The sequence below is a fragment of the Hermetia illucens genome, chromosome 2, assembly GCF_905115235.1.
Source record: "Hermetia illucens chromosome 2, iHerIll2.2.curated.20191125, whole genome shotgun sequence".
Lineage (NCBI taxonomy): Eukaryota > Metazoa > Arthropoda > Insecta > Diptera > Stratiomyidae > Hermetia > Hermetia illucens.
The window spans coordinates 38,050,719-38,071,818 of record NC_051850.1 but is presented as its reverse complement, the minus strand read 5'-3'; the positions used below and the strand labels follow the sequence as shown (position 1 = coordinate 38,071,818).

Genomic DNA, 21,100 nt, shown 5'->3' with positions numbered 1-21,100 from the left:
TGTAAGCGCTACGAGGTGGTTCTGAAAATCGGAGTCGGGTAGATTCTGCTTCCCTTGCCCTTTTGCACTTCTCACAACGGTCACGGTCTTAGTAATTTGTGGCATCACACACCACAGCACTAATTGGGCTCCCCGAAATGGCCACTGATACCTACCTACATTGGAAAGAAACACTGTGCAATAACGCCAAACCACTAATCACGCTTGACATCACTTTGAAATATTGAAAATTAAAGGCACTTGGATCAAGCAACAGAAATGAAAATTGATCGATAGATCCACAAAAATGACACATTGCATATGAACTTCATCCACTTTTATTCTTTTTTTAGTATTTTACTTATTCAGATCGTTTTTCTAAATGGATTGTGAAATAACACCTAAAACCTTCAATATCAAATCTCTTGACCAAAGCAACTTTTACGACACCATCAAGTCTACAAAATTTATTTTAGTTTTGTTTTTTACTGAAAATTGCACAATATGTCTCAGTACGGACCCAGAATATGCCGATGTTGCAAGACGGTTAACCGAGCAATTACCAGAGGTTAAGCTCGGAAGAATGCAGTGCGAAGGAAATGAAAAGATAACAGAAGAACTCAGAATAACCGAATATCCAACCCTCATTTTTTTCCGAGAAGGATTCCCAATATACTTCCCAGGGGAGGTTCGAATTAATAAGATCCTTGAGTGGGTTGAAAACAACATCAGACCTTCGGTGAAAACTATTACGACCATTCAAGATGCCAAGGAATTTATTTCCAAAAAGAAGCTTTCGGTTTTAGGATTCTTCCAATGTTTGAGGAGTGTAGAAGCAGCAGTTTTAGCTACCATTTCCTGCTGTTGCCCTCGGGTAGCCTTCGCACAAACTTCAGATAAAACGATATTCGAAAAATACCAAGTTAAGGAGAACTGCGTTATTCTGTTCAAAAGAGTGGATGAATACCAAGCTACCTTCGCAGGTCCTTTCAACGAAAAAGATCTTTTAAGCTTCGTTCGAACATATTCAACCCCACTAATTTCCGAAATTAAAAGGGGCGATACCACAAAGCCCCTCATACAAGCATCATCCCTTCATTTGCTTCTCCTAGTATCAACTGCTTCGGGACACTTAACAGAATATGTAGAACCATTGTGTGAAGTAGCCAAGGAGTTCCGAAACAAAGTTCTATTTGTTATAGTTGATCCAGGCGAAGAAGGCAACGAAAGACTTTACGAACGGCTGGGGGTTGAACTTTACGATACACCTCAGTTTCGTCTGATAGACTGGGATGCTGGCCCCTTTGGAACGCCTTATAAACCAGTGACCAGAGAAATTACCCCTGATCACGTTAGGAATTTTCTGAATAGCTACTTTCAAGGGAACCTGAAAAGATACTATGCAAGTCAACCTATCTTACCTGATTGGTGCTCTGGCGATGTTATTGAACTTGTCGGCGAGAATTTTGAAGAAATAGTATTCAATAAATCAGAGGACGTTGTAGTTATGTTCTACGATCCTTATTGCACGCTATGCCACTTTTTTGAGGACGACTATGCACAGGTCGGATTCCATTATCAAGATCGTAAAGAGGTCCTGGTTACTCGAATTAACATAAGAGGTAATGAGTTGGAGCATGTAAAAGTTACGCGATATCCAGTAATAAAACTGTATAAAAAGGAGACGAATGAGGAAGTTGAATTGGGAGATTATCAGTGTTACGACAATATTCTCACGTTCCTCGAGACCGGCGGGAAAATAGGAAAATTCAAGCCGGAGCGTGAAATTGAAGACGCCAAGAAAAGATGCCATGTACATTACCACTAAAGAACGTAAGAATGTACCCTGGGATTCCAAAGAGAACTGTAGGCCTGTAATAATATTCCACAAACAAGTTTTACGTGAAATTGTAAATCATTTCAAGCCCTGTATATTTTTATCGAATAAAGTGAGGTTTTTTTTTAAAAGTTTAGAATACGATCAATGCTAATTCTTAATAAGTCCTTTGTATCATGCCTGTGAGTGTTCCTGTGCGCATATGTGGGGAAGAAGCACAGTGCGTAAGCACTCAGGCCATAGTGATCCGTTGTATTCAAGGTCCACGTCTAATGGAATGTTCTAGATTCTTCCACTTGTCGCAGGATTTTTGTTAATGTGTACCTGCTGCAACCGGAGTAAATCAACGCGAAAAATCTAATGTCTGGTCCGTTCGTTGAGGGGCACTCACTTGGGTGAATACGTATCCGATCAGATTCAATTTATCAGGCATCTCGGGTCATAGCAGACTCTCGTGTGGGGCGTTCCAAAGTTCCGAACCAAGGAAAATCTCTGAGACGCCTCCGATATAACCCTCATTCTACGCTATATTTCCGGGTCTCGCGAAACAGGACGTTGTCCTTTAACCAGTTCCCCAATATCTACAAAAGGTAGCATGGAATATGAAATGGAACTCGTCGGCAATAGTGACTGTGTACTTCACCCAGTTACACTGTTTGGACCACTTGCTCAATTGCATTAATTATAGGTAACCCCGCTCTAAAACCATATTGTTTTAGTGAAAAGTCTCCCGCAGCACGTATTACGTTAGTCCGTTTAGGTTTGATGAGCTTCTCAACCAGTTTGCCCGCTCTATTAATATACCTAAAAGGCGGTACACTGACGGCGCCCCGGAGTCGCCTTTGTCTTCGCTTATCACTACGTGCCTCGCAACCTCCCAGCAGGAGGAATAAACCTCCACTATCAAATATATGAGTAGTATGCTCAGCTTAGACTTGAACACGCGTTCCAGTACTTCTCAGGAAATATTGTCGGGCGTCTATCAGTACGCAAGTGACTTCCCGAAGTGTCCTTTTGGGTGCCGATGCATCGCAAAAAGTGATTGGTTTATGGTGCGTGAACAATGTGAACGGCCTGTCTTCAAGGGAATAGAATATTTAATTGCGAGATAGCCGGCTAATAACCCACGATAGTAGGTACTATATTTCCGTTGAGCGGGATGAGCTGTTTGGAGAAGAAGCTCAACGGCTGCAAGATTTGATTCATCTGTTGCTTGGTGGTCTCAAACCTGTGGACAACCTGTGGGAACCACACAATCAAACGGGGATCTGTGGTTTTCGGCCCAGACAAGAAGGCGTTAAAGGTCCATTGATGGTAGGCGGCCATGACAAGAAACGATGATAGAAATTTGACATGCCCAAGAACCTCCTAATAGTTTTTTAGAAGCGGGAAACTTGAAATTGCTTGCACCTTGACTGCGTCCGGCTGGATGCCTTCAGGGGTAATTAGGTGGCCGAGGCATCTCACCTCCGGTTGCACTTCTCAATGTTAAGAATTAGACTGACCTAAAGAAGACATTGAAAAATGTTCTCGAGGAAGACGCGACCAGAACATCATCCAAATATACGAAACAGAATTGGAGATTTCACAGCTCAGGATGAATGAATCTTTGAAAGGTTTGCGCCGCATTGCACAATCCACAAGTCATCCTAATGAATTCGAAGAGCCCGAAAATTTTTCATATCGCAATTTTCGGAATGTCTTCGGGAGCTACAAGAATTTGACAAAGTCCAAGGTCGAGAAAATAGAGTAGGCAAAATAGTGGATAAGTGCGATGGGATAACAGTCTGGAATCGTCTGAGAATTAAAATTTCTGTAGTTGCCACAAGGTCTCCATTCGCCACTGGATTTAGGGACCATGTGAAGTGGCGAAGACCAGCAACTGTTTGAAGGTCTGCAAATGCCCTGCTTAAGAAGTTCTTCGATTTTTTCCGCGCAATTGACTATATCTCTCATATCAACATTTCACGATGGTGAACTCCTATTTCGGTACTGCACTGCTCCCTGAGGATCAACAAGTCAAATCTTTCTTGCATTACCCGTCCATGAGCAGCTGCATTCTTATGCATGTTCACTCACACGATGTGGATCATGGTGCTTTATTTTTTACTTTTTACGAATATTCTTTGAAGACCCGGTACGTCTTCTTTATATAGACCATGGTCCTTTCAAAGAACACAACATTTTTTCGACTTGCTCAAGTCTTCGCTTTGAGCCCGGGTTGACCACACTTATATCACAAGGCGCCTCGGTGCCATCCTTTGTAAACCCCTGCTATGTTTTCGCTGTGAGAATGGCCATTTTTTCCGCTGGCGTTGACAGATGTAACCCTCACCGTGAGGTTACTCACAACTAATCCCTTTTTATAGCTTCATCCATCTCTTCCTTGTTTCCGAAACAGTTCACATCCCTTATTTTGAGGGTGCATATGGGTTCTAAGGTTAGAATGCTTCTTGTCAGTTTTTGACCCAAGTTCGGCAATTATACCGTCTGTTCATGTCTGCCCGATAGATTGGGCATCTACCCGAGCGTTTTGTAATGTGGCGTTCTTGCGAATTTCTCGAAGATCTTCTGTAAAAACCCCTTCGGTGAGTTTGATGAGAATGGCCTTTGACCGTGGTTTGCGCCTTCTCTTTTTTTGGCGGTGATGTTGTCCTCGCGGTTGATCCCAATTTTAGTACAGTACAGCTATCCAGCTTACGCTATTACTGTTCCATTTTTGCGTGTTTTTCATGAGCAGCCTTTCTTCCACTACCATTGCCATGGTCTTAGGAGTCTGTGGCATGAAAACGGTGCACTACAGCGCTAATTGGGCTCATCGGATCGGCCATTGATACCTAACTGCATACCTACCCTTGCCTTTTTGAGAAGGTCCACTCTTTCCAGTGTGTCACTCTTTTTCCTGGCAAAAGAAAGCCGCGCAGTTCGGAGCTTGCCATCTTTTCTCGCTGGCATCTCTCTTTCTTTGGTCGATAGGGTTATTACATTCCAGGGTATTCCTAATTGGGGTTGCTGTTTTGGTCATTAAATTATGGGTCACAGCTGCAAATAATAAAGTAACAGAAACTGTTCTTTCGAATAATAGCCTTTGTGAGACTTCATCATCTTTGGAAGTATAGAGGGTTTCATCTCCTTCATTCGAAGCTTCGAGTGAATTAAGAAATTCATTTTCCTAATTTAAGAACCATGATTCGGATATCAAAATGTCATCATCCCAATCAAAGTTGTTTGAAGTTGGCTGCCTCGCTATTGAAATATGAACATGCCGCGCCAGGACAGTTGTGCTAAGTAGATTTAGTTGTAACTTAATAATCACCCTATGTCGATATTCCTAAACGCTCGAGGTTTACGATAGAAAAACTCTATTGACCCGATTTTGGAGGTTTTCAACTATTCCAGCCATATTGTAACCACTAATTGTGGCCATGGTCCGATCAGCAGGTTATTTTGTATGCAAGACCAAATAAAATTGAGAAAGCATGGTCCGATTATTGAGTAATCGGATCAGGAAGTTTGACTGTGTAATACAATGTATTAAATAAAAGCAAATCATTCCAGCTAAGGATAACCAGTATAGTAATTAGTCCCAAAGATAACATTAGATGCCGCACATACACACGAAACAACGACCTTATCAAAAGTCAGCAAAGCCGCAGAATCACTAAAATAAGGTGGTATGGTGAGGAAATTGCCGGAAGAGTGTAGTCTTAAATATTACTCATTAAAGAAGCTATCACTGCACAAAAGGACTATACCATTTGGCACACCAACGTTCTTGTTTAAAGTAATCACTAAAATTGTCATGGATGCCTAGAATGAAGGATACAAGCAAAACTTCCCCGACAACTTCCCACAAAGTTCATGCAAACCCACGTTCGCTTTACTAGATCTGAAACTATCAAACTAATTAACCGCCTTGTCACCGAACACGCCTTCTTCCTGGCTAGGATAGGGGCCTTAACCGCCGACCGCTGCAGCATCTGCGGCGAAGTCGATACCAACACCAACTGCAATAAATACCAACAACCTCGGACTAAGCATTTCATTTTTCAAAAGCAGAAATATCTGGCTGGCTTTTTAATGTCATGAAACACGAAAAAAATCATAAAACAAGCAAACCTCATTGAAGACTTAAGGGGGTCATCCCGTGTGTCGGGTTGGAGAAATCGATTTTTTTTTGCATGAATTGTATCTATATATAGTGGAGAATATGTGGGCAAAGGGATTTTCCGATATTCCGAGTCCTTGAGAAATTACAGGGTTAAACATGTAAGGAGTTTGCAGCCGCGGCTAGAGTACTCGATGAGAAAGAGCATCGAATCTTTTTAGGGTTTTGTTTGTAAAACAAAACCTTATTAAAATCGGTTTACTGTCTGTCTGTCTGTCCGTCACACGCATTTTTCTCGGAGACGGTTATAGCGATTGACACCAAATTTGGTAGAAAGGTGGGAACTGTGAACGCTCACGCATATAGTGAGTTACATCCTCTTACGACGAATTTAAGGGGGGGTCCCCATACATGCGAAAGGGGGGTGTAAATTTTTTTTCATCAAATATAGTCATGTGGTTTGTCAAATTTTTTGAAGCCGGTATTAGTTTTGACTTTTGCGGAAAAGGTGGGGAACTACCCAATCGAAAAATCTGGAAAAAATCAGGGGGCTGCCACTCCGAAATACCCTCCATATCGGTACCTGTTCAAATAAAGTTAATAATAGTATTTTACTATAATTTTCAGTAATTGACACAAAGTTCACCCTAAAATCACAAAATTGCAGCAATGTAGGCTACAGTATAGATCATGATCCTGCCAAATTTGATGAAAATCGCACTATTACTAACAAAGTTATACTAGGTCAAATCTGCGCTCCTCTGCAAATTCAAGACTATGAATGTCAATATCATTTGAAAGTGGCTATTTTCACGTAATATATGCATATTTTACGTGCTACATGCTAATGGGACAAATGTACACCCAAATCTCTTTATAAAAGAAATACACAAAACCTTTCATACCTGAAGCGTCTAGCTTCCGGTTTCCCGACTTGTTTTAAGCTATATAAGATAAAGCAAAAGACAATTACTGATGATCATAGTTTCGCAATATTTTTGTCAAAGATGAGCGGAAACAAGTCTGTACGCTGTCGCGGTAATCTGTATCGGAGCGGATAGAACTAATCTCCATACGAACTGGTTTACATGGTTGTTTTTTATTGTTCTAATTAGTGGTCGTAAATATAAAAAGATAGAATTAATTGTCTAAACTTATTTGCTGTTTGGTATAAAAAGGATAATCCAGTCTACAGTGAGCACTGAAAGGCTTTCAAGTTATACTCAGTTATATTTTGTTGTAAGTATTGTGCTGTTTGTGTGTTCAGTGATTTTTTTAAATGGATCGTACGAAGGGAGATCGCTTTAACGTTCAACGTCATGCTCGCACTAAGAAACGAGTATTTCATGGGAATCGATAGTTATCAGAGAAGAAAAAGGACTTCGCATCAACATCAGCAAAGAAACTTTTAGCAAGCATGAACATGGATGTTCCAATTGCGACAAGTTTTGTATATTGTATATTGGATTTTGCTGGAGTTTTCTCCGGCATTTCTGCAAATTTCTGTATACGTAGTAGTAAAAAAGGAATACGAAGGACATGTCGAGAAAAGAATGGGAACGCGGCTTAGAAATGCAAAGAAGAATCACAAAGGTATTGGTGGAAAAGGGGCTGGAAAACTTACTGATAAGGACCTCACTAAATTTTCTGGGCTGGCTATTCGTCGACACGCAAATTCGATAGAAGGAATGAAGCAAGAAATTTGGGAAAATTTCTTCCATAAATGTTCTACAGACGAAAATCCTCAGCATCAAAATTGTCCAGCAGGCGAGGGCAGTTGGTGCAAATGGCGCAAAGCGGAAGCTAAAGGAGAACTAGATAGTTTTCACCACGAGAGGGCACCTTTGACTGAAGAAGTTCAAACAGTCATCAAACCAATCTACGAAGATTTGTCACGAGTTGATCTCTTGAACAGATGTTTAGGAGCAGAGACCCAGAATAACAACGAGTCGTTAAATGTATTGATCTGAACTTTCGCTCTTAAACACCTTCATTCTGGGGCCAAGGTCGAAGAAATAGCCATTCTCAAAATCCTAGTGACAATGGGATGTCAAGTTGGTCACATATGTCAAGTTTATGCCGACCGCCGTAATGAAGCGCGAATTTGGCGGTCCGAACGACGATCGACTGACCTCGCTAAAAAAACCACAATTGACACCAGAGAACAACAATCAGCCTTACAAGACTTTTTTGAAGAAATGGAGGGTGCTCTCTATAGACCAGGTAAAGCAGATTAATGGTGAGCTAAAATTCTACTGTTGATAATCACATTTAAATTTTCAAATGCGTTTTTCTCGAAACTGCATCTTGAAAATCGGCTGCCACCATAGCTCAAAATCTATCCAACCAAATTCTTTGAAATTTTCACAGCTTCTTTAGTACATATTTCTACGGTCCGCAAACTAGGATAACTGCAATCGGACGGGTAGTTTTTTTTTATTCATAAAAAAAGCCGTAAAAAAACACCAAAATCCAAAAAATTAAGTTGAAAAGCCCACCAAAAATTTACCTTTTAATATTTTCTAATTATCCTAGTTTGCGGACCGTGGAATATTGTCCACATTGAAATGCCGTTTAGTTTTTTCCCTCAGACGAACACAGCGCCCTCCAGCGTGGCAGCAGAAAAACACCTTTTTTCGGAGATGGGTGCATAAATTAACACCTATTCCGAAAATTAGCTACGAAATCAAGCTGAAAAATTTATCAAATATACTAGAGATATCAATAAACATATGGTGAAAAAATCACGTTTCTATCTTTATCCAGTCCTTCAAAATATTTTTTTTAAAAAAAGGCAAAAAAAACGGCCTTCACACGGGATGACCCCCTTAAGCCTCGACATCTGGCTTACAACTTGGTGAAGAGAATGAAAGCAGATTTCTAGACCATATTTTGCAGGGGTGCAACGGAAGATTTTTTGAAAACAGAAGAGATAAAAAATCGATGAGCCCAACATTTCGAGGTACTAGTGATGTCACATGCGAATTTTCACACAACGGAAGCATAGAGGTCATACAGGCACCTGTCCCAGCAGGTACACTCGAAGAAGTCAAGGATACAATAAAAATGAGAACCAACAAAGCACCGGGTATAAATGGAATACCTATGGAGCTACTAAAGACAAGAAGTAAGGGAATTGCGGCCAAATTTTATAAGCACATAAATACCATTCGACCTAAAGCAACTATACACAAAGATTGACCCAAAAGTGTCTATAAAAAATGGTGACAAACTCAGTTACATTGACCACAAATCAGGTTCCTTTTCATTTAATTCTAAGTACTAAGCGAGAAATTTACGTTTAAATCGTTAAAAAGGGATTTTTCAGCTTTTCCCCCATTTTCGTCACCTTCACCCCACAGCCTATACACTTGCCCCTGACGCTGACACCCTCAGATCTCGTGATCACAAAATAAGCTCCTTTTCACTTGGTTCGAAGTACTAACCGAGAAATTAACGTTTAAACCCTTAAAATCGGATTTTTCAGCTTTTCCCCAATTTTCGTCACTTTCGCCCCACAGCCTGTACACTTACCCCCAGACACTGACACCCTCAGGTCTCGTGATCAAAAATCAGGTTTCTTTTCATTTAATTCCAAGTGCTAAGCGAGAAGCTAGCGTTTAAAACCTTAAAAAGGGATTTTTCAGCCTTTCCCCCATTTTCATCACTTTCACCCCACAGCCTATACACTTACACCCTCTGATCTCGTGAGCGCAAAGCATGTTCCGTTTCATTTAATTCTAACTACTAAGCGAGAAATTAGCGTTTAAAACCTGAAAAAGGGATTTTTCAGCTTTGCCCCATTTCCGTCACTTTCACCCCACAGCCTATACACTTACACCCAGACACTGACCCTCAGATCTCGTGATCACAAATCAGGCTCCATTTGATTTCGTTATAAGTACTAAGCAAGAAATTAGCGTGTAAAACCTTGAAAAGGGATTTTTCAGCTTTTCCCGAATTTTCATCGCTTTCACCCCACTGCCTATACACCTATACACAAAAAAAAATCAACCATCGCAGAAAAATTCAACCGACAAAATGATCAAGTATATGCCCACAATTGTTATGAAACCTAAGAAAATGCTTCGCGAGTCCAACGTCGTCACCATCCGACTTCTGTCATGGAATGATGGGGCGTCTCATATCACGGAGTAACTGATATTCATTTCTACGAAACCCGCGTTAAAAAAACCAATGCGACCGTGTACGAAAAGATATTAGAGGTTGTAGTCGAGTCATTGAGTGAATCTCTATTCGCTGGAAAGCCGTGGTGCGTCCAGCAGGACTCGGTCCCAGCTCACAAACCCAAGATAATTCAGCAGTGGTTAGCGGCGCATGTTCCAGACTTCATAACCGCAGGTAAATGGATCTCAGACAGCCCAGATCTGAATCCACTGGACTACAGCCTTTGGGCTAAGTTAGAGGAGACTGCCTACGATCGAATTTACACCGATTTGGAGAGTGTGAAGGCCAGCATCGTGCGTGCAGCTCGAGCAATGCCGCTTCATACCGTGCATGCATGGCTTGTATAGCTGCTAACGGCGGCCATTTTGAATAATTTTTTTTCCCGTTGTACTTTTCGATTGATTTGGTTTATTACTTCGTGAGAAATAAAGATTTGTTTGGCTGGCAGAACTTATGGCTATACTATGTACATATTAAAAAGTGCTGTGAAAATTCATCGAAAGAAGACTCAAACAGAAAGTTTCAGAAAGTGGAGCACATTAACAGCCCAAAAGCTGATAACGGACTGTCAGCCGATAGAAGACGCTGCGATTCACCCCAAACTGGTTAGGGAAAGAGATACCGTGAAGCGGACAAAAAGGAACGGGTGAATTAAACTCAGTGTTCATTTAATAGATTGTGTTTTATTGGTTATACATATCTCTTCCTGCTAGTTTATTTATGCGTATAAAGAATGTTTATACAAATGGAATTTATTTTTGCTTATTTTCTTCTTTTGTTTTCACTCTCTTATTTTAACCCCTTTCATTCAATAAATCAAAATCAGGTGATGTTCAGTGATATTAAGATTTCAACAGTTTTTAATACGCTTCTCTGCAATTGCAGTTCAGGATATATAAACTTTCAGTATCACTCGAAGAGCAAACCTCGTTAGCAAAACAAACATTTCTTAGAGCATACCAAAACCTTTTGAATAATTTATTGCCTTAAGTAAACGATCTTCTAGTTTCTCCCGACTAGCATATTCAGGTAGAAGGAGAACATTGAAACATGTATGACTCGTTGGCAAACGATCACTATCTGGTCCATTACGAGCTATCACTAATTTAAGACGGCTTAGCCCACCGACTGGCACTCGATCCGAGCCCGTCGTGAATTCCAATAATTTACGCTTCGACTCGTCGGGAAGTCCATGTACTATACTCCAGAAATCAATGATTATCTGAGATTTTTCTGTATAACCGCCTTCGTACTCTGTCGATTTCTCCAACTCGACAAAATCGAAATGCTGTGAATTGAAAATGACATTATTTTTGGGAAACCTATAGTAGCAGAATTAAATGACTTACTTTACTGCCGCAAACCAGCAATTCGATTTCTTCAGGCCTAAAAAGCAACTGCAAAGGCGACTCGTCCGTAACCATCTGGAATCCCTTCCTAAATGCTCTGAACTGTTTCTCTATGCTTGAATTCAGCAGGAAATCTGTGTAAAGCTCAACAAATTCATGTTTATTATCCTGCGTTACAAAAATATCGCCACCATTTGGCTTTAATTCGTGATCTAATGTATTTCCGAATACATCGGTGTAGCTAATCTTAAATGTTTGCATAAAAACATCCTCCATGTCTGCATCCTCGTAATCGAGCATCGATTGTAAACTTTTGAACAGCACAGGATTCCAATCTGCCAGATCGTAAAATGATCCCTTCACTCCCATGAGCTTTCGATAAACAACCATTGGGAAGTTCACAGCCAAAATGATATTATTATAAATTGCTAAACCTAAAACGATTCCTATTAATGTAAATTGGGCCTCGTTTTCAAATGACGTCGAATTGAACCTGCAAAAGATTCAAGAGAAAGAATATTGACTCCTACAGTGAATACGAGAAATATCGTGTGACAAAATCCTACCAAACAGTCTTTGTGTCCTCTTGATATATGAACATGCCGTAATCAGGATTAAAAATTTGTTCGACTATTAACTGGAAAAATTCCTTTGATACGCCGCCTTCATCGATGCCTTGTTCGCCTACAAACTCAACCACGAGTTGTTTCTTTAAATCTTTCGGGTTGCCCATGGCCACCATTTCGAGCTAAAATTAATGAGCGAACATATAGAGAGAATCTGTACGGTGAAGGACCTTCGGAATAATTACCTCAACTAAAGCATCGTCTATGATCTGTTCTCGCCTCACTTTCAGTTTTAAGTACGGATTAGGTGATTGCCCGCCCAACTGTGTCTGGAATATACTTATGCGGCGTTCGCTGTACATTCTAATTCTACTATCATAATATAAAGCTATTATTTTGGTAGCTGGCGTCAGAATAAACGAATAAAGCATGAAACTAAATTTATTTCCTGCTAAAAGAAAATCCCAGTCAGACGAAATGAATCCCAACTAAATTTTCGGCGACATGCTCACCTTCTCTTGCGGTTTCTGAAGACAAATTTTTATAATTTAAATAGTCGCTATCCATCTCGATGGCATCGCTAAGTGGTTCATTGTAGAACTCTTCAAATGGCAACAACGGTATTCGACAATCCAAAACACTCACACCTAACTCTATTGAAAGCTTGTCTTCAAGACAGCTCGGCCTTGACTGTTTGCTACTCGTGTAGTTGAACAGTGAATCTTCTTCCAGGATAGACGGTAGTGACGTATCGGCACTCTCTTCCTCCCGGAGCTTGGGCGATTCCAATTTACCAGCTAGAATATTTGCATAATAAACAATCTGAAATGGAAATGGTAACGAAAAGTCCAAATATGAGTGAGCGGATCTACAGATTATAGACCTGAAATTCTGTACCTTAAGGACTTTAGTTGTACATGTTATGACTAAATTATCTTGAATAGCTGAATCTCTTGTAAAATTCTCACTAATCACTTTCAAACTTATCAATTGTTGCAGTGTTTGTAGAAGATTGCGTAAATTCAATTTGCAATGTTCTGCCCAAATCCATGCCAATCGGGCTTGCGCCCAAACAGGCAAATGCGATGCAGCTTTGCACACATCTGGTAGAGCTTCTTCAAGAAACTCCGATGGAGCTAAAGACGAATATTTATTACATTAATTTTGCAAATTTCGTTAGTTTCCAAATGTTACCTGTGGAAATTAACTCAAAAACGAGCACCACGACATGTAAGTTTTTTTCAATATCCTCTGCTTTCTTATTGATACGTAAGTCTATACTCAACGCTGCAGCCATCGGTTTCAGCGCGTTATTGAGGAGCTCATAAATAGATGGAACTAGCTTGAACAGCTTCGGCAGAGTCCGTCTCAGGCTCGGCAGATCTACTGTTGTATGATGAAGGGGTAATATTTCTTCCTTGTCGGCGCTACTGTCCTCATCTTTATCCAAGTCTCCTTCTAGAGTTCGCAGATCTTCCTTCTTCATACTCTTCAAATCTGATGGGGCTTTTTGCAACATATCATCGATGGTGGCTGATGGCTGTCGTCTGAAACTCTTCGATAATGCATCGGCGCATAAAAACACTTCGCCAATACTGCGAATTAGCTCGGCATAGCTTTTTTCTTCACTGCATATTTCCAGTATTTCTAATATCTTTGTCTCATCCAGATACACAGACCGTTCTTTCTGCTTTGCACTGTAGCTCGTCTTTTTTGAAGACAGAACTGAGCTCGAAGGGTGAATGCTATAAGACGCTGTCCGATCGCTACTGCTTGTCGGCGTACTTCTAGACGATGTTGATGAATCATCGTAGTCTGTGGCCGATGCACTTGACGATGATGTGGTTTTTGAGTGGTGCGATAGATGTGGACTGCAAGAGAATATTCCATTAGCTACAGCAAGAAATAAACGTATTCGCATGTAATCGCAGTAAATAGAATGCCACAAAATGCGATATGGCTTTCACAACGCTTTCCAGGTCAATTCAAGACAGATAAGTCAATCTAAAACATAAACCGCAAAAGCAAACCCGCAAAAACATTACCTTGTCGTAGTTGTAGCAGTGTCAGTAGTTGTTTCCTTATCACTAGGTAAATCTACTTGTGTCGTTTTTGCTATTTTAGCTGGTTGAGCATCACAGAGTTTAGCATCTTGCGAGAAAAGTTGTATGGCACGTGCAGCTGCTTGATTTGGCGTCATCTGTTCAACCTCACCGCTTGATGCACAATACTTATTACTACATTTCGGATTGCCACAACCGTCCAGCAATTGATAGAAATATCTTTCAATTAGCTTTCGAGCCGCTGCACGTTTCATTTCGTCTGTATCTCCAGCACTATTTCCAGATGAGCTAGATGTCCCTTCAGATGATGTGGAGGCCTGATTTTTCGGTGACGTCTGTGTGGTGGAGTCGCGAACTGAACGATTCCGCAAATCAATCAATTCGCTATCTCCGATTGATGGAGGCGGGGGTGATAATCTGCTACTGGACGAAGATGCTTCTGCTAATTCTGGCTTCTCAGGTTCAGGTTGGAGCGTTTCTGATGCTGATGCTGTTGCTAGTGCTAATGCAGCCGCAGCTGCGGTCGATTCGGTAGCCTGATTTGATGCACTAGTAGACGACGATTCTTCAGTAAGTCTACAACATTTTATTTGCTTGAAATCAACTTTGATAGTTGTTTGAAAAGGAGGTTAAACCATTCTTCGGTGACCATGAATATCGACAGGAAGGAAGTCCCAAGGAAAGCCCGTACAGAAGTGAAGCTAAATTGCAGCCCGTTAAAGACATTTTCCATATTGTTCTTTTGACATATAATTTTTTTGAATATCCTGTCCGTTTTTTGAAACACACAATTATTTTTTATATTAGGATAGAAATAACTATTTTTTACTGTGTATACGTGATCTGTGCAGAAAGTTTCTGAGTATGATTTGTATCGACCAAGCAGGGACAGGGATCAGTCCTCTTTGTAAACAAACTTAATGCACATCTTCAATATTTATCACGACCATTACGCCACTTAGTCACAGCCACGTTATTACATCAAATTTGGGGAAAATTCATTCGATTTGACTGAAAAATTGACACTAAGAAAGATCTTAGTAAAATTTTTATAAATTGTTGATTGTTACTTAGAAAAAAAAATAACTTCTGGTGCCTTGGATTTATGGGGTTACTCGGAAACCGAATTCAAGTCATTACTATGGAAGCATACAACGTCCACGAAACTCAAAGAAAGCAAAGAAGGTTCTTTTTTACTTCAGTATTCTGACTGACCTTGAATATGGCACACACTACTTCCACTAATCACTACTACAAGGAGATTTTGAGTCGCCTTCGTGATACAATGACATCCGCTAACTCTTCATAGATGATCCAGAGTTTCTTGACCAAACACATCGGAGCATTCTCAACCTAGTTCAATTAGCGTCCCAAAATTTCTGAAAAGCCTCCAGGAAAAAGGTCTTAATCTTTGCGGAGTCAGTTGATGATCACGCTAAAATATTCACGCTCATTACAGAGCAAAGGCTCAACGCCACCACTTGAAACCCTTCAACTCTGAGGACATTGCCAATGATTATCACAGGTCTTCACAGGGAAACAGACCCTGAAGATATCATGTTTGAATTAACCGCGAAGCACCCACATTTGAAACTACGTTCAGTTGCAAACTTTGTGACCAGGTTGGACAAGACTCTTCACAGGGAGATCCCTACGCTTCCCATCAAATCTCGAACCGGAACTTTCGTAGCCACTTTCGAGCCCTCTCAAGAAATTTGTAAAGTTGTGAAAGTGAAATATATTCTTCACCAAAAAGTAACCTTCGATAAGATCAGGAATTATGAAGAAGTTCAGTGTTACAACTGCCAAAACTTCGGTCACATTGTCCAAAATTGCTCAATAGTGCACAGATGTGTAAAGTGCATAAGGAGTCATTCGCGTGGGTAATGCCCAAAGCCCATGACAGAGGTGCCGCATTGCTGCAACTGTGGTCAAACTAGACATCCAGTTAATTGTCCCGGATACTCAGTCTATAAAGAAATGGTAGCTAGAAAAGAAGCTGCCAAAACCAGGAAAATCAAAGAACTCGAGTCAAGCAAACTGTGGCACAGCTACCACAAAATTTAACCAGCAAGTATGCAGCATTTTTCCATTCCGTTGCTAGCTTACATTCATCGTCAAACCAGCCGTACCGTATTTATGATAACGTTCTTCAGGTGATTGTGAAGATCATTTGTTGATGCTTCACCTCCAGGATCTCTGTTGACTGCGGTTATTACAACATCCATTTCCCTCTTATAGATGTTGCAGAGGGCTGTGTTGCGGATGGCTTCAATGTTAACACTCACCTGATTGTCAGAGGGGATTCTGAGTGGTGTTGTTATTCGAGCTCGGAGCAAAATGCCAACGAGATAGTGATCCGAGTCTATATGGGCCCCCTGTATGGTCTGACATTCATCAAAGCTGAAGGGTGGCGGCGCCCGATCAATACGTGGTCAATTTGATTGAAAGTGGTCTCGTCTGGAGAGGCCCACGTTTGTTTGTGGACCGCTTTCCGCGCAAACCAGGTACTTCCAACAACCATTTCGTGTGACACTGCTAATTGAATAATCCGTAATCCATTATCATTTGTATTGTGATATAAGCTATGAGGGGGGCTCCCTTCCTATTTGGCTGTTAAAATCCCCAAGTATGATTTTGATATCATATCTGGGACAGGCTTCGAGGGTTCGTTCTACTGCCTCGTAGAACGTGTCCTTCTCCGACTCTACAGTCTCCTCTGTAGCGTGAACGTTAATGAGGCATAAATTTCTAAATTTGCCTCGCAAGCGCAGAGTGCACAGCTGTTCGCTTATGTTTTCAAAGACGATAACAGCAGGTTTAATTTTTTGGCTGACTTAGAAACCCACTTCGAGCACATGGTTTACTGGATGGCCGCTATAATATATGATGTAGCGAAACTTCTCCAAGAAACCTGTCCCTGTCCAACGCTCTTACATCAGCCCTATATTGGGACAGGGTATTGGCTACCTGCTTGGCAGCTCCTAGGATCAACTTAAGAGGGCTTTTCAGTCAATTTCTACAAGTTGATAATGTACTATTAGTAAGTTTATTTAAGCAGATATCGGAATGTGACACATTTTGGGGCCTAGATTTCATATATCTCCTGATTTTTATTCAGATTTTTGGGTTGGGTAGTTTCCGAAAATAATTCCTGCCTCACTTTAAGTGTGTCCGTACATTTTGACTCCTTGCTCGCGAACTTTAAAATTAATATCAAATTGGGAAAGTACTAATCGAGAACTATCACTTGATACCCCGCTATGACTATAGTCGATGAAAAAAATTTAAATTCCCCTCTGCATGTATAAGAAGCCTCCCTTTAAACTCCACCTCAATTTATGTCACTCACTGTATGCGTCGGATTTCATAGTTCCCATATGTGTAGCACATTTCGTTCGGATCGATTAGCAATTCAGCGAAAATTGCGTGTGACAGACATGAACCGGTTGTAAAATAACATCTTAAAAACTACCCAAACTCCAAAAACTGCAACAGCAATAACTAGATAATATTTTGATTTGGATTGAGCGAGTCCGAGACCACACATGAACAGGAGGATCAACAATAATTAGTGATCATGATTGCTGGAGGAACGCCAACCACAGGAGACAAAGAAGCAACCACCAAACTACTACTACACTCGCTACTACCTTGGGTTTGCATTTGCCTATGTTAATCACTTATTCACAACAACTGAAATACAAACTAAGAGGGAAAAGTTCAACTGCGTGATAGGAACTATTGAATACACCAAGCCAAAATCCATGACATGCTTAGAAGAAGAAATTTGAAGTATACCATAAATAGTCAAACATGCCTACAGATCGCAGGAAGAAAGAATAGGCATATTTCGATCAGAAGAACATAGGAGGCAGAAGGGGTCATGTTTCCTGAGGCATTTCTCGGTGGATTTTATGTGGCAGATGACATTTTGCGTTCGTTATGGATTGCTTGCCATTCCAATCTTGCCGATGCTGGATGGTGATGAATTCAGGCATTCACAATTACACAACCCAGTCACATCCTCAACAAGGTCAATCAATTCAAAGGGAATGCCCCATAGCAGTCTTTTGAATTGAAGAAAGATTGTCTCCCTCTGTGCTGCTCTGTAGTCTACGAACACCTCTCGGTTTGGGCGGGCCCCTAAGTTTTTAAAAAATATAGACGGTTTGAAGTTTCGCTCAGTTCCCGTTTATCCCCATTTGGTCCGGTCCGCCATCAAGTGGATCTCAAAATTCTTCATATTGTAAACAACAAATTTAGATTGTGCAATATGCCCCAAAGATCTAGAGTATGGCGGGCTCTCTAAAGCAAGAGTATCAATTGACACAGTCTCATTCTCATCAGGAGCTGTGTGGCAAAATATAATTCAACATTATCAATATAATACGGAGTCAGTCAGTAAGAAGGTCAGATTCAACCAGCATCATCAACATTGCTTCGACCTGCAAATGCAGCTTGCACCAAGATTAATTTCAAATAATTTCCAGGACAAGGACTTTTCTTTTATCATACCACTCTTATTTTCGTCAGAAAGATCGAAAGCGTGCCAAGTCCTGCAATTGGGAAAACATGTCAGATTTAGGAAACTAACGTCATCTTCTCAGAAACTACTGGCAAATGTCTTTTCAACGCAGACAAAGTAACCGAGTCGAAATTCCTTAGTGACAATGGAACTGATATTTCTATCATCCCGCGATCTACTGCACAAAACAATACGAAGTTTGTTAAGTTCTTTGCATTATTACAACAGCCGGCGCTCAATAAGGCGGGAAACTAGAGAGAATCCTATATTTAGAACACATTTCCGGCCTCGTCGACTGGACAACATAACAGACAGCTTTTCCTACTTAAGTAAACTAGCCACAAACAAGATAATCTGTCGATAGTTTTGAATAGGAACTGACAAAAGGTAATCGAAAGGAATTAGGATTAACGAAAGAGAATAAAAGTTTAAAATAAATTGTAGTGAAAATGAACAAAAGATATTAAAAACATTAAAAATGCAGCCTATAGACTCTCCGAACAGCATTGCTTCAAAGTAACCTAATCATCTGTCTGTCTGTAATGGAGTAATCATGACCTTGTTTGGAACCGGGGGAAAAATAGCTCTGTTGTGTGTGAACTGTGATAAAATCACAACTCGATGACGAGGATAAAATTAAAAGAATTCAAGTAGCAGCGACATTTTATCTTAAAATTTGACTGAAATAAACCGCGATTTTATTCTACAAAAATTTCTCAATGACTGGGAATATTTCAATTTAGGTTGTATGACCTAAATTTTAGCAATCACTCTTCAATACAATTCTCATTACCTCTACTAAGATTTGCGTCCATTTTTAGAATCAGGCCTTTGTAATAATTGAAAACAGAAATTACACGCAGAAATGATGCACCCAATAATGTTGATTTCCATAAAAATACCATTTAAAATTCTGGTTCACGAAATAAAACTGTTGGCACATTTCGTGCATTTATATGTGCATATTATATAAATCGCGAGAATTGCATCTACACACTTCATTCTGGCACTGTTGCTCAGCATTATTATTTCCCAAATAACCTTAACACAATAGGGAAGAATAAATGTCCAACCTGTGCGACTTATATTCACAAAATCTTTGCTTTAGACCCGGTGTCTCCGTTCGAGCAAGCTTTTGATACCGATTCTCAATTCTATAATAAAATATCTACTCTCGATTGTAAGAAGATACAGTTCTCATGACGAACAAAGCATACAAAAGGAGGAACATCATTACGTCCAATACAGAACACCGGCAAAGAGTTCTTGCAAGAGCTGTAATTTTTTCAATAATGGGGAAACCCAATTTATTAATGCAAGACAATAAGCCTTTTGAATAAACGAAGCTTCTTTTTGCTGCAAGTTGGTCATATAACTTCTAAGAGAAATTTAATTCCGAGAACAGATAAATAAATCATAGCTTTTTCTTACAGAAAGTAGAAAGTCCCACTTTCAACAATTTGTTAGTAGAAAAGTGCTTTATTCCACTTCAGACATCACCCTCTACGCATTTTTCAAATCACGACAAGTGCAACAAACTTTGCAGACCAACCGCTTTATATACACAACATATGCGAGCAAGCTGCAAACTCTTTGTTCAAAGTGTTAAAAATAAATGAGACGAGATCATTGTACAGCCGGAGGACTGCACATTGACCAGATTCTTAGTGTGAACTGAGAGCAAATCATGCGGCCAGCCACTTCCGAGTTAGAATTCGTCTGTTATACTTTGGCCACAGATGAACCAAAAACGTAAACAACACTGAACTTTTCATAATGGGATTAAAAGTACAAAAAGGAAGCATAAAGCAGAAGCAGAATTATAGACAGTAGCTTGGAGAGCGTTTGGAATCGAGAGAATATATGATTTCTTTTGTAGTACGTGACTTACGACAGAGACAAAAAAACAAGATACATTTCAAAAATGACACGAATTATAGTGAATTCATGACGCAAATAGTTGACACAAGCTATCTCGATAAGTAAACAGATAAAAAACAGAGTTAAAGATTTTTGCTGAGCATAACACTTAGAGCTACAACAAATGGCAGCTTTCCAAGGCTATAAAATTTCGTTCAAATGGAGTATAGTGACCCCGAATTAATTCAAATTTATAACGTTTATTCGTTAAATCTGGATATAGAATACACAATACGGGAGGCTGAAGAGACGTCCCTCTCAGGAACTTTGTAATCAAAGAATCTGAAAAGGGCCTGAACATGGCTCTCACATAAAAGATACAAAACATTTAAATATCTCTTCAATTGTCAGTCCTTATTCCGGAAACTAAACTGAGAAAAGCCTCTCAAGTTCATTCCGGTCACCCTTTTTTGGTCCGCAGAATATATGATGGTCATCCCAGAAGTATCTGTACAAATGGACAGATTGCGGTTATTATTAAAAAGATTGGTCCATTGTTTACAACAACAAGATTATGACTGGAAGAGTTTAAACGAGGTCATACAAGCTGCCAAAGCAAACA

The 21,100-nt window shown here is 40.1% G+C and overlaps 2 protein-coding genes across 3 annotated transcripts in view; one reads left to right on the top strand and one right to left on the bottom strand.

Moving 5' to 3' along the window:
- The first annotated feature begins 278 nt into the window (after positions 1-278).
- LOC119648718 (protein disulfide-isomerase-like) lies at positions 279-1,949 on the top strand. The gene is made up of 2 exons (XM_038050526.1): positions 279-1,601; positions 1,661-1,949. The coding sequence occupies exons 1-2, from the start codon at positions 362-364 to the stop codon at positions 1,669-1,671; spliced, it is 1,251 nt and encodes a 416-aa protein (XP_037906454.1). The 5' UTR covers positions 279-361; the 3' UTR covers positions 1,672-1,949.
- An 8,826-nt stretch (positions 1,950-10,775) lies between these two features.
- LOC119647566 (ubiquitin-protein ligase E3A) overlaps positions 10,776-21,100 on the bottom strand; it is a 32,706-nt gene continuing 22,381 nt past the window's right edge. Inside the window, exons 2-9 of one of the 2 annotated variants that reach the window (XM_038048560.1) lie at positions 14,073-14,666; positions 13,222-13,898; positions 12,925-13,163; positions 12,540-12,849; positions 12,273-12,478; positions 12,028-12,209; positions 11,462-11,954; positions 10,776-11,400 (exon numbers count right to left, since the gene is read on the bottom strand). In XM_038048560.1, coding sequence (XP_037904488.1) covers positions 11,062-11,400; positions 11,462-11,954; positions 12,028-12,209; positions 12,273-12,478; positions 12,540-12,849; positions 12,925-13,163; positions 13,222-13,898; positions 14,073-14,666 — 3,040 coding nt within the window. In that variant the 3' untranslated portion in view covers positions 10,776-11,061. The remainder of the gene's footprint in view (positions 11,401-11,461; positions 11,955-12,027; positions 12,210-12,272; positions 12,479-12,539; positions 12,850-12,924; positions 13,164-13,221; positions 13,899-14,072; positions 14,667-21,100) is intronic. The other variant, XM_038048561.1, reaches the window with a different exon arrangement.

Bases quoted from the DNA above. Each gene is read 5' to 3' on its own strand.
- LOC119648718 (XM_038050526.1), top strand. From the start codon at position 362: ATGGATTGTGAAATAACACCTAAAACCTTCAATATCAAATCTCTTGAC.